This window comes from Pantherophis guttatus, chromosome 2 (genome assembly GCF_059756535.1).
Source record: "Pantherophis guttatus breed Tessera chromosome 2, ASM5975653v1, whole genome shotgun sequence".
NCBI lineage: Eukaryota > Metazoa > Chordata > Lepidosauria > Squamata > Colubridae > Pantherophis > Pantherophis guttatus.
In genome coordinates this window covers 137,939,702-137,956,721 of record NC_142064.1, presented here as the reverse complement: position 1 = coordinate 137,956,721, position 17,020 = coordinate 137,939,702, and the positions used below count along the sequence as shown (strand labels likewise).

The 17,020-nt window shown below is 37.2% G+C and overlaps 1 protein-coding gene across 2 annotated transcripts; it reads right to left on the bottom strand.

Annotated features, from left to right (window-relative positions):
• Nucleotides 1-1,354: 1,354 nt before the first annotated feature.
• Nucleotides 1,355-14,686, bottom strand: CNPY2 (canopy FGF signaling regulator 2). Of its 2 annotated transcripts, none has more exons than XM_034412353.3 (6): nt 14,542-14,686; nt 12,460-12,570; nt 10,585-10,700; nt 9,844-10,041; nt 7,951-8,047; nt 1,355-2,545 (listed from the first exon to the last, which is right to left on the bottom strand). In XM_034412353.3, exons 2-6 carry the CDS (start codon nt 12,545-12,547, stop codon nt 2,502-2,504), a joined length of 543 nt encoding a protein of 180 aa, XP_034268244.2. In that variant the 5' UTR covers nt 12,548-12,570; nt 14,542-14,686; the 3' UTR covers nt 1,355-2,501. The 2 variants fall into 2 exon arrangements, with proteins under 2 accessions (XP_034268244.2, XP_034268243.2); XM_034412352.3 differs by lacking the exon at nt 14,542-14,686 and adding an exon at nt 14,266-14,515.
• Nucleotides 14,687-17,020: the final 2,334 nt, after the last annotated feature.

Below are 17,020 nucleotides of genomic sequence, written 5' to 3'. Positions count from 1 at the left end.
CACAGCAGATAGATGACAGTGCAGAGTCCTCAGACTGAACCAAAATGCTGTTTAGTATTCCTTTTTTGAAACCACAAGAGACTTTTTGTCTATGGGTAATTCAAGATATAAACATCCCCTTTCTAAATAGAGAATTCTCATTTATATAAATTTCTATGCAGTGCAAGTGGAAGGACACCACCATCTTAGCAAGACAACCATTTTTGGATGTAACTGCTTAGTAAGATTTTTTTCCATGCTGATGCAACACACACAAATTTGACCCCGAGAGTGAAGATTGTTCCTTATAGAAACATCATCTCAGTATTTCCAAGATCACGTGGTGCTTTTTTTTTTTCAGGTTGTCACAAATTAACAGAGCTGCATACCTGTTTTAGAAAGGTCATGACAACTATAGAAATAGAGATAACTCAGTGGTAATTTCTCTTTCAGGAGACTAAATAGCCTTTGAAAAATGCTTGGAAATTTTTGTTTAGAATGCAGCAATCAATACCATAGTCCAGCAATATGCGTTCTGCTTTTAGAATCACAGTGGTGTTTCATCTACACTTAGTTGCCAGTCTGCTTCTGAGCGCAATTCAATGTGCTGGTCTTAACTTTGAGCACGCCCTAACTTCTCACTGTTTTTCTTGCCTTTGGTAAATAATTTAAAATGCAAGTTACCTGATCATTTTCTGCCTAATGAAAAAAAAATGTTTCAGTAAAGGCAGAAAATGCAACCAATGGCTGCTTTTGAGAAGTTTCACTGCTTTCCAATGGAAATTGAAAATATATGGAAGACACCAATCAGGCTCATATTGTACTGAACCATAGTTTAACAATTATTTACTAAATAAACCTCAGCTGGCCATGTTTTCACAATATAATAAGTCAAAACAAAACAAATCATTTTATGGCTAAGGACTGTGAGCTCTACAAAATAATTTTATAGTAACTGTATTATGTGATTTTTTAAAAAATCTGCATAACTGGCTAATTAGCTCCCATGTAAGAGGGTAAAGTATGGCATTCTTTGCCTTAGTTTAGTAATCTTTTTCACCATCCCAGAAGATAGGCCAGTAGTATTTCATATTAGATTCAGTAGGTAGTTAAAGTTGAAGGACATAATGGAAGCAAATCGAAGGCTTGTATTATGATTTGTGTGATTTTTGGCTTAATATGACATGTGAATCCAGCATAGTTCTGGACATTGTCTAAATAGATCATGTCTGATAATGCAAGTGACTGAACTCCCAGTTGGAAGGTGAAAAAAATCTAAGACTGTTGCTATAGCAGTAAAGTCAATATGCTTTATAATGTTCTAATATTCTTTTCCGTTAAAAATGGAGAAAAAAAATCCACTAGCCAATTCGAGTAGGACCCAATTTCAATTTATTATCTCACCATCACGGAATGTATTTTATTCTTTCATGAAAACGTAGGTTAAAAGAAACCGTTATAAAACATGTAAAAAGCCCTTTGAAGAGTACAACATTTTCCCTATTCTCCAAGTGTCTGATGCCCCTAATCAGCAGATTCCTGAATCTCACTCACATCTCACAGCAAGGGAGCAGCCATTTTATGTAATAATTTAAAAGACAAACAAAAGACTGTTGTGTGGTTATCGCTCCACATACAGGCAATAGAGACTGGCTTGCTATCTGACCTGAATGTTTTGTGCAGAATCTCTGTAATATGGCCAATCATTCCTAGAGGCCACTTTCTAAGTTAGTTGGCTCTTCGCACAAAAATATTGAACCATGTAAATAACCAACTTGGTATGTTCTACAAATACTCCATCTACAGTATGGAACAATCCCTGCACGGTAACAATGTTATGTGGCCTCCATATGGCCCTCACAACCATAGTTCACAGTTGTGTTGAAGACTGGGAAGGTACTAACTATACAATGGTCCCCTCTTTAGCTTTATAATGAGGGCATCTCTATAGATTCTATTTATCTTTCCCATTCAGAGAAATAGTTTTACAAATGACTATTCTGCCCCAGATCTTTAAATAAGATGGGTTCAAAAGTGAGAGTAACATTCATAAGATTCTTCTGCTCAAATTCTATTTTGGAAGTGAATGTGGAAGTTGTATTGCTGGTTGCTTGAGACAATCTACAATTCAGTTTGCATACCGCCACAAAGCGTTTTTTTTTCTTTAAAAATTAGAACACACTAACAATGTCAATGCTACTGCAAGATGGTCTTTGATAATGATAGAAATCTCATTCCTTTTACAAAACAATCTACTTAGTGTGTGCTTTAAAAAGTCATATGATGGATCTGTCATCTTGTGTTTGCATAAAATTCTGTAAAGAAGCTTGTTTTGGGATTTTGTTTTGTTTTGTTTTGTTTTGGTTGCTCTCCTCTGATTACTTCAGTTTCTAAGATGTTCTGCACTTTCCCCCAAATTGAAAGATAACTCCTGGGACAATAATTGTAGGCGCTTGTAAAAATGGATGTAGTCTACAAAGAATTAGGCAAAGTCTTCTACCAGGTCAGTCAGCCTTTACACTTCACAGTTCATCATGTGGGAGATGTAAGGCGTGGTCACAGAGATCTATATAAAAAAAAAAATCAGTTCTCATTATTACAAGAACTAGAACTTCCAGCTAGCCAGCATGACGAGTTTACACTTATCCAATATAATATCAGTAACAGTTCCCAAGAGCATGACAATAAACATACCTCCATAAATAGCAGTTTTTGAATTTGAAATACTTCCCTAGCTGGGCTAATGCCAAGGAATTCTGGGAGTTGAATGCTATCCATCTTTAAGTTATCAAGACTGAGAAACACTGTTCTAAATCTAATGTACTGGTAGCTTGTTTCACTTTGCTAAGCCTATTTACAAACAAAATCATCATGATTTGGTAAAATATGTATTGTTTACCTTTCCAAACAAAGCCATATGGGGTTTATTCAATCATGCATAGTTCTAAAAACCACATCTTGCAATCAATTATTTTTAGAATCCTAATTATTTTGAATAATTATTTATGCATATTTAGATTTTACTTTGATTAAACATGCAAGTACACTCCAAAAAGAAAGCACTTGATGAAATTATTCTATTTGTGCCTTTTCTTAGATCTAATCATGTTTATGCCTGCCTGCCTGCCTTCCCTGCACCTTAAGATTCTGCTAATTGTAAATCAACCTGTTTTAAAACTTAACTCCAAATTCTAATAGCGACTCAAATTATTATTTTTGGACAAGAGGAAAACTCATAAAAAAGATGTAATATTCTCATTCTAAGTAATCATTGGTTCCCTAAGCCTGCAAAATTTATGACCTAGAAATACTGTCTGCATACCTGCCAGCCCTATTATTTTTCCTGAAAGTCTGGTCTAGCTTAAGATACCTACTTAAAATTTTTTATCTGGAATGCAAACTTCATTTCCTCTATTGAAAGCTAGAGATCACTGATTTTTTTTTTTTTAATTTTTAAATTTGATTTATATGCCGCCCTTCTCCGAAGACTCAGGGCGGCTTACAATGTGCTCAGCAATAGCCTTCATCCTTTTGTATATTTATACAAAGTCAGCTTATTGCCCCCACAACTGGGTCCTCATTTCACCTACCTTAGAAAGGATGGAAGGCTGAGTCAACCTTGAGCCTTTGGCGAGATTCGAACCCTGCAGAATTGCAGGCAGCTGGTCTTAATCAGCTTAATAACAGGGTGCCTTAAGCCCCTGTACTACCAAGGCTCTTTGATGACTCAAAGACTGGCAGAGGATCAGAGTTTATTGTACTTTTTATCAGTATGAATAGTCATGAATCTAGTCATGCCATGCAATTCCAAGGATTCTGACAAACTGATTGTATGAACAGATCAGGTGACTATGCAATTGATTTCACTCCACGTCAGTCATTAAGGACACTCCTTCAAGCCAATGTAGCTGCACTTAAAAGCATTATGTGACTCTTAAGAATGTAATTTTCCATAGACTTTTTTCTTTGGCAGGTTTTAACATAAATAAAGAAATAAAGATTTGTATTTTCTTAGCCAGCTGCTACAAAAGACTTATGAAATTGAAATCACAGCCAACAGGAGTTACTACACCATGCTTTAATGGTCAAAAAAAGTTGCTGCTCTTTGGCTGTAGCACCATGGCAAGTTTCTCTCAAACACGAGAGGGCAAAGGTCAGGTGGAAACAAGCACAGCCAGGTACGCAATCCCAAAATAAGTCAATGTTACAGAAAAAGTCAGTTTTCTAAATGGCATCTTGACAACTGGATGTTTGTCATCTCTCTCCTAGCCAGGGAAAATACACAGAAGGAAAGAAGATAAAATAATTTCTTCTACCGCTTTAAGTTATATAGCATACAGATAGCAAGCAGTTTTCAATATCCTCCCAATCCAGAGAAACGTCATTTGAGTTTCTAGGGTACTGGGTAAACCTCCATTTTGTAAAATATGTAATGGAGGACCAAATGAAACATGGAAAAACTGGTGTACTTTTATATATATTGTTCTCTTGATGTTTCAAGATTCTTCTCCATAGTCATACAGACTGGAGTTGCTGGTAAGGCTCCCCAACCCTTATTATGCATAATTGATCTTTTTTTTTTTCTTAGCCCTATTCCAGAAGCAGAGATCTTATGGGGAAAATATTTTCCTTTCTATCTAATATAGTTCATGTTTTCAGCAATAAAGTTAATTTTAATCACAACATGCAAAAACACAGACTCCAGACTCCTCGTAAAATATTATAGCTTGGTTGGTCAGGCCAGAATTTGGAATCAGCCAATTAAAAGTAGAAATGCCAGAGAGAAAAACAGAAAAAAGATTTTAAAAGTATATTCTTTTCTTGCTTTGTTTTTTTCTAATCATAATTTTATTAAAGTTTATAATTACAACAGTAAAACCTAATACAAACTGGAAAAAGTAAAGGAATAAAAAAGTAGAAAGTACAGAAAAAAGGGAAAAAAGAGAAAGGGAAAGAAAAGATAATATAGTAAAGAAAAATAAAGAACAGACTTCCCAATTCATCACAAGTATAAACAATTGTAGTAACTTATCACCTTCTCTTAAAATACAGAAAATAATCTCTTCTTTCCATATCTCTTTATTTATAAACATATCCATAAATCTAATCATTTCAGCCCTGTTGTCAGCAAATGTCCATTGTGGTTATCAGAGATAACAACATATCTATTTTAACCTCAATCAAATAAACCAACTTTATACTGTATTCCTCGTAACAATCTTGATATTTAATCCCTTCAAATGTCATAGAATTTGATTTCTTTTCATTTTTTTCTTTGTCTATTTTCACAAAGTTCTTCAAAACTTTAACATGCTTTTTTATAAATTCAATATAACAAAATTATCCAAGTTATTATCTTGGTTTGTTATTTGTGTATCTCTTTTAATTATCAAGACATCAGCTGATTTCTTTTGTATGTCCAGACTCCAGAGTAACCATCTTTTACTATGTCATTCTTATAGCCTGTCATTTAAAAAATCCTGTTTCAAGTCAGTCTTGGTCTTGTCTGAATGAGTAGACAGCTCTTCAATAATTCCTCTCTAGACAAGGAGGGTATTTGAGATTTCCCACAAGTGTCCAGACAGCAGATCTCCAGAAGGTTTAGAACTATGGTTGAAGAGGTAATAAACCTCAGTTTGATACCCATGATTGGTATCTCTGAAAGGATATTAAGTTCACATACTTCATTTTCTAATCACTGTCAGAAATTGCTTATTAACTGCTTTTCAGATATTAGGAACCTTCTGGTTAACAGGTTTTACAGCACTGAGTTTCCTTCAATCCTTAATGAAAGCAGCTTTAATTACAGGTTTACGAACACACACACACACAAACAGAATAAGTAGCAGCAGGGTGATTAAAATATTGATTTTAGAAAGTTACAAACAAGCTAAGAGTCCAGATAAATTTGAAATAAAATTTTGGAATTAATTAAAAAGAATCCTTCTCGTGGGAAAATGCTTTTTAAAAAAAAGACTTTAAACACTGGACACCAGAGGGAATTAAAAGGACCTAAATATTGCAATTAAAGGAGAGCACTCAATCCTGATTTCCAAGTGCAGGATGAAGCAAAATATTTTTACATTGGACATATTGAAACATATTTTTGAACAATAGACCCAGAAGTTAATGTTTAGGGTGTTCTTTCTTGCCTTGTCATATTCATTTGTGTGCTGTTACTTCTCCAAGTAACTTTCCTGGGGAGGAAAGAGATGGCAAATCTAGATAACTTACTAAAAAGCAGAGACATCACCCTGCCAACAGAAGTGCGTATAGTCAAGGCTATGGTTTTCCCAGTTGCAATGTATGGCTGTGAAAGTTGGACTATAAGAAAGGCTGAGCACCGAAGAATTGAGGGCTTTGAACTATGGTGCTGGAGAAGACTCCTGCGAGTCCCTTGGACTGCAAGGCGATCAAACTTGTCAGTCCTAGAGGAGATCAACTCTGCTCTTTAGAAGGCCAGATCCTGAAGATGAAACTCAAATACTTTGGCCACCTAATGAGAAGGAAGGACTCCTTCTCCAGTGAGGGGCTTTGGAAAGGGAAAGGGGCTTTGGGGGCAAAAGAAGAAGGGGACGACAGAGAATGAGGTGGCTGGATGGAGTCACTGAAGTAGTAAGGGTGAGCTAAAATGGATTCCAGAGGATGGTAGAGGACAGGAAGGTGGAACATTGTCCATGGAGTCGCAATGGGTCGGACATGACTTTGCAACTAACAACTACTACTTCTCCAAGGAACTCGGTATGGTGTAGATTAATTCTTTCTCCTCAACTCTTTATAAGAGGTACATCTGGCTGAAAAGAAAATCACTAGATCAAAGCTACAAGAGATATTCCCAGGCTGAGAAGGGTTTTAATTATTATTTCACCCCAACAAAGAGCTGGTCCTCTGTCTATTGAAAGCTAGAATTATTACCTGTATTTGAAATGATTACTTTTGGTGTGATATCTGAAATGAAATGCAGAGGCACAGCCACAATATCAGGAAGAGGGACTTTTTTCTTTAACTAAGGGATGTCTTCCATCAGGAATGCCACATCTGTGTTAAAAGCCAGATTCAAAATTATGCAAAGCCAACATTTTTCCTTTCCTTCTGCCTTCATTATTTTACCTATTTATTTATTATATATTGGTTGGTTTAGAGAAAACATACACTGTGAATAAGCTTGGATTATTTTTGCATTCAGAAACCAACAAAACACAGCATAAGTGCTAACTACTAAAGAAGTACATTGAGATAATTCAGTCACAAAGAGAAAATGAATGAGGATTCAAATAGAAAAAAAATGAAAGATTGGATTAGTTGAGTGAAAGGGAAAGACAGGAAACTCACGGAGTTGATGGTATCATGAAAAAGAGAGAAGTTTAAATAACAAACACACAACACATGAAGCAATGTAGGTATGTGGTGGTAATAACAGAAGAGGTGTTTTCATTTTATATCCACTTAAATACCTAAGAACAATACAAACAGATAGTAATTTGCTGTATGCTGCACAGAGTAGTTTTGGTGAGATGTGCGATTAAATTATACACACACACACACACACACACACATCTATCTCAGAACTCTTCTGGAAAAGAGAGAAGTGCCTTCCTAGCAGCTAGCAGCTAAAATGTTTTCCAAGTATTTTTATAATATTTTAAAATTATAAGTCAGTAGACCAGTGATGAACATTCCATTTAATGAACATTGCATTTTTCATCCAAGAACTCAAGGCATGGAAACAGAGGAGCCCCTCTTTCTATTTCCTGTACAATGACCACCCTATGAGGTAGAATGAGCTGAGAAAACAATGGCCAAAGTCACCCAGGGAGCTTTCAGGCTTGAGTATGGATTGCACCATGCTTTTAATTTGCCAATCAGCAAAAGATTACAGACCGGTTTCTGCCTTATATGCCCGATGGTCAAGTAAAGCCATAACAGACCATATCTTTTTAAATTCAACAGTGCTACCAATTCTGTGCTTACCTGTTCGTTTACTGCACAGCCTGTCCTTGACATTTTCTGCCTCATGGGAAAAGAATTCTATGAGCTCGTCTTCGTACTCTTCAGCTATTTTCTCACACTGTGAGGAAAATCAGGGAATTCAACTGAGCAGCTTTTTCATACCTCTACTTCTTAATCTATTCCAGGTCTATTGGCTAAGCCAATTTTAAAGCCCAGCAAGCCTAAACAACTTAACTCAAGGCAATTGCCATGACTCTCTCCTTCAGTCAAACTGCACTAGAGAGAAACCACAATCCATTGGGAGGAAGGGGAGATGGTTAATTGGCATAATACAAGCTGTTCTTTTCAGAAGCCATGAACAGGTTCTTCTGACTTCTTTCTCAATGCAAACCCATTAATTATATGTGGAAGTCAAATATGTATGTTTTCACATCTCTCCCAATTTCCCGCAACAAACAGAAAAATCACAGAACACACAGGTAATAAGATTGTGTATGCTTAGAAAATGATTTGTAAAACGTGTTCCAGCACACAAGAACATGAGTACAGCACTTCCTTAAAGCAGCTGTATCTTTTTTTAAGATTACACACAGAAGTTGCATCAAGGACACAACCACCTTAATGAATTGGCTCATTAAAGCAGCTAATTTTCAACCTTGCATTGGAGCCCCTAAAAAAATATGACTATGTTAAAGCAGTGTTACACTCTAACATTTTCTGAACCAACTTTCTTGAAGCAGGTAGAGCTTCTCTTTGGCTGACGCTACACTTGAGAAACAGCAATGCTGAGAAAAAGACAATCATGTAGCTCTTGATTTTTGCAAGAAAAAAATTCCGAAGGTTTTAGAGGCAGAAGGGAAAGGAAGATGGCCCTGTCAATTTTTCTAAAGCTCCCCCTAAGATAGGGGTGTCAAACTCACGTCATCACGGCGGCATCATGTGACATATCAGGACTTTCCCCCCCTTCGCTAAACCGGTCATGGGCATGGCCAGTGCATGACGCATCTGGCCCACAGGCTGGGAGTTTGACAGCCTTACCCTAAGATATACTTGTATTTTCATAGGGCTACTCTGCATGTGAACCACTAATATGGAGTTCAGCAATGCCTCCGAAATCAATGGTCTTTTATCCTTTGTGTATCTCTTCTATTGTGTTATACTTGTAAGGCACAGTTATTGGTGTAAAGTGTTGCTTCGTCAATCTATCTTTCGCAGCATGCAACCAGAATTTGGTTATAACCATAAAGTTATAAGTAGCATGTCAGCTGTTTGTCACCATAACCCTTCACTATTAAGGTATCATAAGAGGAAAACTGTTAGTCTATGGTGACAGAAAATCAGAAAGAGACTGATTTTCCAACTAACAAATTTTATTAAAAGGCATAAGCCTTCATAAATTGCACTCACTTCACCAGATGCATAAATAGCTAGACTGTTGTAAAATATAAACTGGGATGAAGTGGGGAATGGTTATGCAGATGCAGATTATACGTGAGACAGATTACAAGTAATGAAAGAAAGAAAAAGAAAGAAAGAAAGAAAGAAAGAAAGAAAGAAAGAGAAAGAAAGAAAGAAAGGGAGAGGGTTAAAAATCAATTGTGTCTCTTGAGATCTTCTGAAATGTTATGTATGTAAGTTCAACAATTTCTCGCTAAGCTGTGAAGCTTGTCTTTCAATAGCAGTTGCTGGTAAAGGAGAACATCTACTGGATTGTACTGAATAACTACTTCAAGAGAATGTTTGCATTTATGTCTTACTTATAAGCTTCTATAGGTATTTGATTGTCCACTCTTAGAACAGAATGAGCTAAAAATGCCTCTTCCAATCTAGTGTGTGGCTCTTATATTCTAAAGAAAAGCAATACATAATAATTAGGAACATCTAAAAGAAAGGACATCCTTCTGGATCACTTACTGCAAACTTCAAGCTTGATGTCACATCACCATCAAATTTGGTTTCAGAAAGATCCATCTTGGTCCCATCGAAGGAGACCACTCTGACATAATTCTTCCTGTGAGTTGAAGGATCCACCTTCTCACCATAGTTATTCATGTTTTCACAGATGTTCTCCAGCAACTCTGTCAAGTGAGCCTCAGATCTGGCATAGGGCACCTAAGAGCAAATGAATACTTTCTGTTAAACAGATGACAGAAGCTCTCCCTGTCTATCAGAGACAACTGCAAATCCTTCTTCAGTTGGCACAGGAGATACAAAGTATGATCTGCAAATATTAGAAAACTCTCACATTATATACTTAGTAAGTAAAATAATTTCTTATTACTATTTTTGCAGCTGTAACTGTTTTCAGGAGACAATGGGCCACTAAATTTTAATCCACTGTGTTTTGACTGTAGGTTACTATGTTTACAGTATGATATAATCTTCTGACTAAAATTATTGGATGGTTCTCCACCTTTTTCAACAATATTGAAATAAAAAGAAAAGCTCTTAATTATATTGTTCACAATATATTGGGTATGACATTGGTAGGGGGAAACAGGATAAAAAGAAACCTCTAAATACTTTATCTCTTTCATCAGAAATGTAAAACCTTTCCTCACATGAACTTTTTAATCATTTCAGTTTGCCCATTTCAGAAATTGTAATGGAAGTTTTCAAAGATTCAACATCTATGTCAAGTATGGAATGTATTACCTCTACTATGGACTGGCTTCCATCAGGATTAATGCGGAAGGAGCCTACTTGTATAGTTTTTTTCGGATCTATTCGAGATATTTCCCATTCCAGCTCATCCACCAGAGCCCTACATACTAAAAACAAACATCAATACTAATGAAACAATTATTTATAATAGTAATATACAGGGACAATTTTAATAAGGATTTTCCACACTTTCACAATTTATTTCCATTTTTTGTGGTGCTGGATTGAGTCACCAGATCTTTTACAAACCTATAATCACAGATGAATATCTCAGCAAATGAACAAAGGAAAGTAAATTAGTGTTAGCAAACTCAGATTAAACTAAATTTCAGAACAGTTTTGCTTTCTCACTAATTGTCAGTCAAGTGGCCATCTGTCCCATTTTAACCTTTCTTTCTTTTTCTTCTTTCTAGCTAGCCATCACTCAGGCATTAACTCCATGATTTCCCTCTGAAGCTATGAACATTCTTCAGCATTTAGCAGCTGAACAAATGCATTATTTATAACACAGCATGCTGCAGATGGAACCATGCCAAGGGACTGTGTCTATGCCTAGTGACAAATGTATTTAGTACCATAGTAAACTCAGCAGAGAATTTACAGTCTATGTCAGAAAGCAAGATATAAACAGCAAGAAAGGGGTTAGATAGCCAAATTCTTCTTTGCCTCAAGTACCAATTGCAATATTGTTATTGTTACTGTTATTTTTTTTACCAACATACATAAATTCTGGTTAACTCAAGGCAGTAAACGTATCTAATAGTCCTACCTCCTATTTTCCCCAAAACAACAATAACTTTGTGAGGTGGGTTGGACTGAGAGACAGTGCCTGGCCCAAAATTACCCAGCTGGCTTTCATGACTAAGGGGTGGGGTGGGAGTGGGTCTAGTTTCTAGAAACGCTTGGTTTCTGGGTCAGCAGCTTAACTACTAGATGAAGCATGTTCCTTTTCCTACTCTTCTTCTCCTCTACAAATAAGTAAGCAGAATTATAACAGGTAATGCTTTAAATCAGGAGCAAGACAAAAGGAATAGCAGGAAAAGGATGATGTTAATATGATCCCTTCCTAAAGATATTTTATGTGATAAGGTCCAATAATCTCGCTTCTAAAAAAAATACTTCTGCACATAAGTAGAACTAAGCAACCTACAGCTCTCCAAATATTGCAGAACATCAGTTCCCAGTCACGGCTTGCCTAGTTAAGAATAAAACATGTTTCAAATGGCATAAAATGTCCAGAGTGCAACCAACTACAAGAATTGACATGCAGTTCTGTTGTTAAGTCCCATCATTGGAACTATCTTAGTTTTGACCTCAAACAGTTATTTGTAAGCCACTTTTCAGCAGTCTTTTTCCATATGCCATGCAGAATTTGAATGAAAGCCAATTGCTTAATCCACAATGAAAAATGGTGAAATATTTCTAAAATGAGATGGGAGAGACCATTGTCTAAGGGAAGCATTAGGCTTTGGTGAAGGACAATACCTAAGAGAAGGAAGTCAAGGACTGCAGGGTAAATTCTACCAAGTAAATTCATTCTAGCATAAGTGAAGAAATAAGGCACAAGGCTTTTTAATCCTTTTCTGTCAGTAAGTTGTAACAAGGTTGTGATTTAATGTAACATGCTAACTATTCAGTCATAAATGTGGGGAAAAGATTTTTAATAATGCATTTGTTCAGCTATCTCAGTTGCTTGTCCATGTGCATGTTTATATAAGCAGAGGGGTAGATTTTGCTGCAAAGAATATGCATGTTACTACATGCATATCAAATAATGTTTTTTAGGCCAAAAGAGAACTCCAGGGACTAGATGAAAATATTTAAGTACTTTACCAACTCATTAATTTTAAAAATAGTATAGTTTACCTCCACAGCGGAGATCTTGGCTCTTCTGGGTAAAAACACTACTCAATAACAATAAGAAGCAGACGATCCTTGAAATCCAGCCATTCATCTTCCTAAGTGTGGACAAGCAACCTGCAAAGTCAGATGTTAAGTTCAAGATGCATTAATGCTGGGGGGAAGGGGGGGAAGGAACCCTTAAACCCAAAAGCAAGCTTCTGCAAGGCTTCAGAATCTCATCCTCATCTTACAAAATGTAAGTATATGCATGAGTTAAAATACCAATCAATGCCCATACTCAGACTGTAGTACCATTTATTATACAAAACTACATTGTGAAAGGTAGCAGTTAATCATTGAGTTCAGGTATAGAATACAAAGTACTTCTTGTGTAACAGGCCAAAAGGCAGCAATTAGAAGTGCAGGTTTCCAGTTATTTGCTTCTTTTTAACTACAGTAGTCAGAACTGTAAAATGTTTTGCTAGCAAGCTTTGCTTTCTATAGAAAATCCAATTAAAAGTAATCTCTCTTTTTGGTATATGCCTAACATATAAAAATGAAGGACAAAATGTATTTGGTAAATATAGTAAACATTTTCATATTTTAACAGTTGTTAAAACTATTTCCAAACAGAACAGAGCTCCTTGAGGGTGATATTCATGCTTATCAAATTGATTAAAACCTACCAAACAATGATCCAGAATACATCTCAGCTACTAAACATTACTGGATCCTCAAATGAAATCTTCAATTACTTTATATTTTTCTGATTTATTCAGATTTCTATGATTTCCATTTTTCAGTTGCCATGATCTTCGTAGATCCTAACTACCAAACAACCTGAACCTCATAATAGCCTACACCCCAAAAACTAGTTTCATCATAGAACTACATCAGTTCAGATGTACGTGCATTTTTACAATGTGGATGAAAGAAACACATCACAGAGACAGTAAGCTTTCTTAGGTACATTTTATTTCTACACATAGAAATTATTTTTTAATTGGGGATGCTTAAAAGTGCAATCTGAAGTGTAACTGGGGAGTCCTAAACCTCAAAGCTGTTATCTGCAGTTTTGGCTTCTACTATTTATTTTGATTTAAAAAATGTCTTGAGTTGAATCATACATGTAACTTGACTCGCACTCAAGGGAAAATTAAATTCTCACCACCAAGCTTGGTAATTCTAGTATATATTTTATTGGTAAGATGAGGAAAGATATTGAACAAGGATTGCAGGCAACTAGGTAATTATGACATTCAGGGACAGATTATACTATCCAAACATTGCTAATTTGCCATTTTTGTTCTTTTTCACAGTAATTCTCTCTTTAATTTTCCTCCCAACGCTGAAAATATTACTTCTACTCTTTATTCTAGGAGACCTACTCAGTATCGGTGTTTTTGACAGATATTTTCTCCAGACTCTGATTAACAGACAACCCGTTATTCGTTTCAACCAGCACGTTCCAAGAGTCAGGATGAAACTTTTGCAAACTTATCTCTCTCTAAATTCGAGTTGAGGATTCAGCGCTGTGTTTATAACAGAAGCGCTGCTTATATATGTATTCCGACTACTTTGCATATATTATCACAATGATCTTTAGTACAACATCTCTTAAAGACCGGCCACTATTCGTCCCCACTGTGCAAATCGGGAGCCAAACTTCAGAGCCCCATTAGCAAAGGCATTCGGTGCCCTGCGTGGCAGAGCCGAATTCGGAACCAGAAACTTCCTAGCTCTTACTCTTACTCCGACTTGTAAGTGCTACCCCCTATTACTTCTCCCTGAATTAGGTGCCCCGTTTCCAAGCTCATCTTAAGCTCTCACCGGCATCCCCCACAGCGGACCCTCGCGCTCCCTCGGATTCCCCCACTCAGTGCCGGTTAGAGGCGCTTTCCCAGGCTTCTTTTTTCCCGGGGGTGGCTAACATCCGCCTGTCTTTTTTTTTTTTTTTCCCCTAAATTTCATTTCCTCGGTCGCGCTTGGAAACGACGACTCCTAAACTCTGCTCCGTACTTCTTCTCCTTTCAACACCCATTTGTCAGACACCCCACCCGCCGAAAGCAGGCTCTTTTAAAAGCAGGCGCTTCTAAGCCGACTCACCTTTTTTTCCCCAAAAGACCGCTCAAGGCCCCCCCAAGTCCACGTGGCGAGCAAAGCGGCAAGGTGGCGGTGATAGGCGAGGTTAGGTTGGAAGAAGGCTGTGGGTTGAAGGACGGTTGGGGGCGTGGCCAGATCTCCCCAAAGCATGGACCTAGGGAAGCGCAGCCTCTTTTAACTGTTAACCTCTCTCGCCCTTTAAAATAGGAAAGGTGATTTAGGCACTACATATCCATTCCACCTGTCTGTAATTGCATGAGTCAGATTACAACCTGTTTGCCAGCAGGTGGAGAAAGCTGGTGCGATTATATCTTAACCCTTACCTGCATTCGTAGCCATTCTGCGTGACTGTAATAACAATTCAAATCATGCTCAATAAATAAGGGCTGCAAAATTTGGAATGGAAACCCCCCCAAATTTGAAACAATAATTAGAAAAGGATCTCAGAGGCTTCTGCAGCAGACTCACAGTTATTACTCGAAATTTGGCAAGCTTTATTGAAATTTCCAAATAAGGAAATTTAGGAAGATTGCAGTGTCTTGATCAGAGAAAAACCAACATTCCTGATAATTGGGTTTATGAGTGCCAGACACATTGATGGGGACACCAGGCAGTGTTGCAATACAAAGATGACTCAACTTCTGTATTTGAGCGAATTGTTGTACGAGAACAATATATTTGCCTATAGTTTTCTTGGAAGAAATGTCCATCTGGGGTCAGTTCCAAGTGGGGAGAAAGACACTGGAAATATGGAGGTTGTTTGAAAAGATGGTTTAATGCAGTGGTCACCAACCTTTTCATCGCCGCGGACCGCTCTCTTCCCAGGATCCTTTGCGCTGCAGCGGCCGGCGGCCCGGTGCCGGCCCAGGAGCCTTTGCGGAGCCTTTGCGCACGGCCCAGGAGCCTTTGCGCTGCAGCGGCCGGCGGCCCGGTGCCAGGTACTCCACGGCCCGGCACCGGTCCGCGGACCGGGGGTTGGGGACCACTGCTTTAATGGACAGGGCCACATGGGTTTTTTGGGTCCTAGGCAAATGAGCACATGGGTGAGAGAGAGAGAGAGAGAGAGATTTATACCCTCTCTTAGGCCCCACCTTAGAGTTTCCTGTGTAACAGCAGATATCCTGATTGCTTGTCAGACTCCCATGGCAGGGGTAACTAACTGTAGGTTGTCTTGAGTCCCAACTGTAGTTGTCTTGCTGGGTGATGATGTAATGATGTAATGAAGAGGGTTGTGTTCTGAAAGAGTGTTGGGCAATTACTATTATGGCTTAATGGCTTTGTCCTGGTTTGGATCTTGAGTGAGGGCTAATCCTATCATGTCCTGAAAGCGAAGGTCTTTGTTTTGTAGATAACCTGGTCCAGCCTTTCTGGGGTTATGGGGCTGCTTTCCAAGAGCATGTTTCTCCTTTTCTCATCCAGGAGGGTATAATATTCCGCCTTTTTAATATTTCCTAGAATATTTCATACTTCTAGGAGAGGGGTGGGTGCTAACTTCCTACAGTTTCCATAGTACCAATTTGAGCCAAGGCTAAAAAAAAATCTTGCCTTGATTTGTATATTTTAAAATTACTTTAGAAACTTAGTTTTAACCACCAGTTTTAACCAGTTTTATTCAGCTGGTTATTCCAATAGATGGGGAGGGGGGGGTTTGAATATTTTACATATAAACCAGATTTATTTTCCTTCTATATATCTGCAGGTGTTAAATAAATTTATAGCACTTTTCTGCAGATAAGGCAATATACTCTTCATTTTCTTTTTACAGAAATGGGTACACAGGACAATATCCTAGAATGGTATTAAATTCTACAGTAACTATGTTAAAACCCTAAAATATTCCATATTTCTATAGCTTGCTGTTTCTTTCCAGCTTAAAGAAAAATGGGGAAGCACTCAAGTATTAACTTACCAAAAATTACCCTGCCACTCTCCCAATTTCAAAGTTAGTAATATTCATTTACTACGGTAGTAATAATCTTACATTTATATTTTAATGTGTTTTCCAATAACCAAATCATGGCTTTTCTTCAGACCACCTGCACAATATATTTTCATCTGAAAAGGAAACGCCAATCTGATATTTCAAACCTTGAGAGGAGAGGAAAACAATTGTGGCAAAATGGCATCAATAGATTTGCTTCAGATAGGACAAGAGAACTGAGATATTATCTAATTCCCAATGTCTCCATTCTTTCCATGATAGCAACTGAGTCACCCACAAACAAAAACACAGACTACATCAGACTCACATTATTTATCTTGTGTTATCTAATGTTAAATTAGCTGTGATATATCAGGTAATTATAAATTACATATTATGGCTTTGGTTTATTAAGTATTAAGACCTCCTGTAATCCATAGTTTCATCTCATTAAGCATTTGCACTTCATGGAGATGTTCAAAGGATAAGGTTAAAATTTATTCCCCAAATATTCATAGATGTTATTGTTCATTTAGCACATTCAATAACCACACTACACTA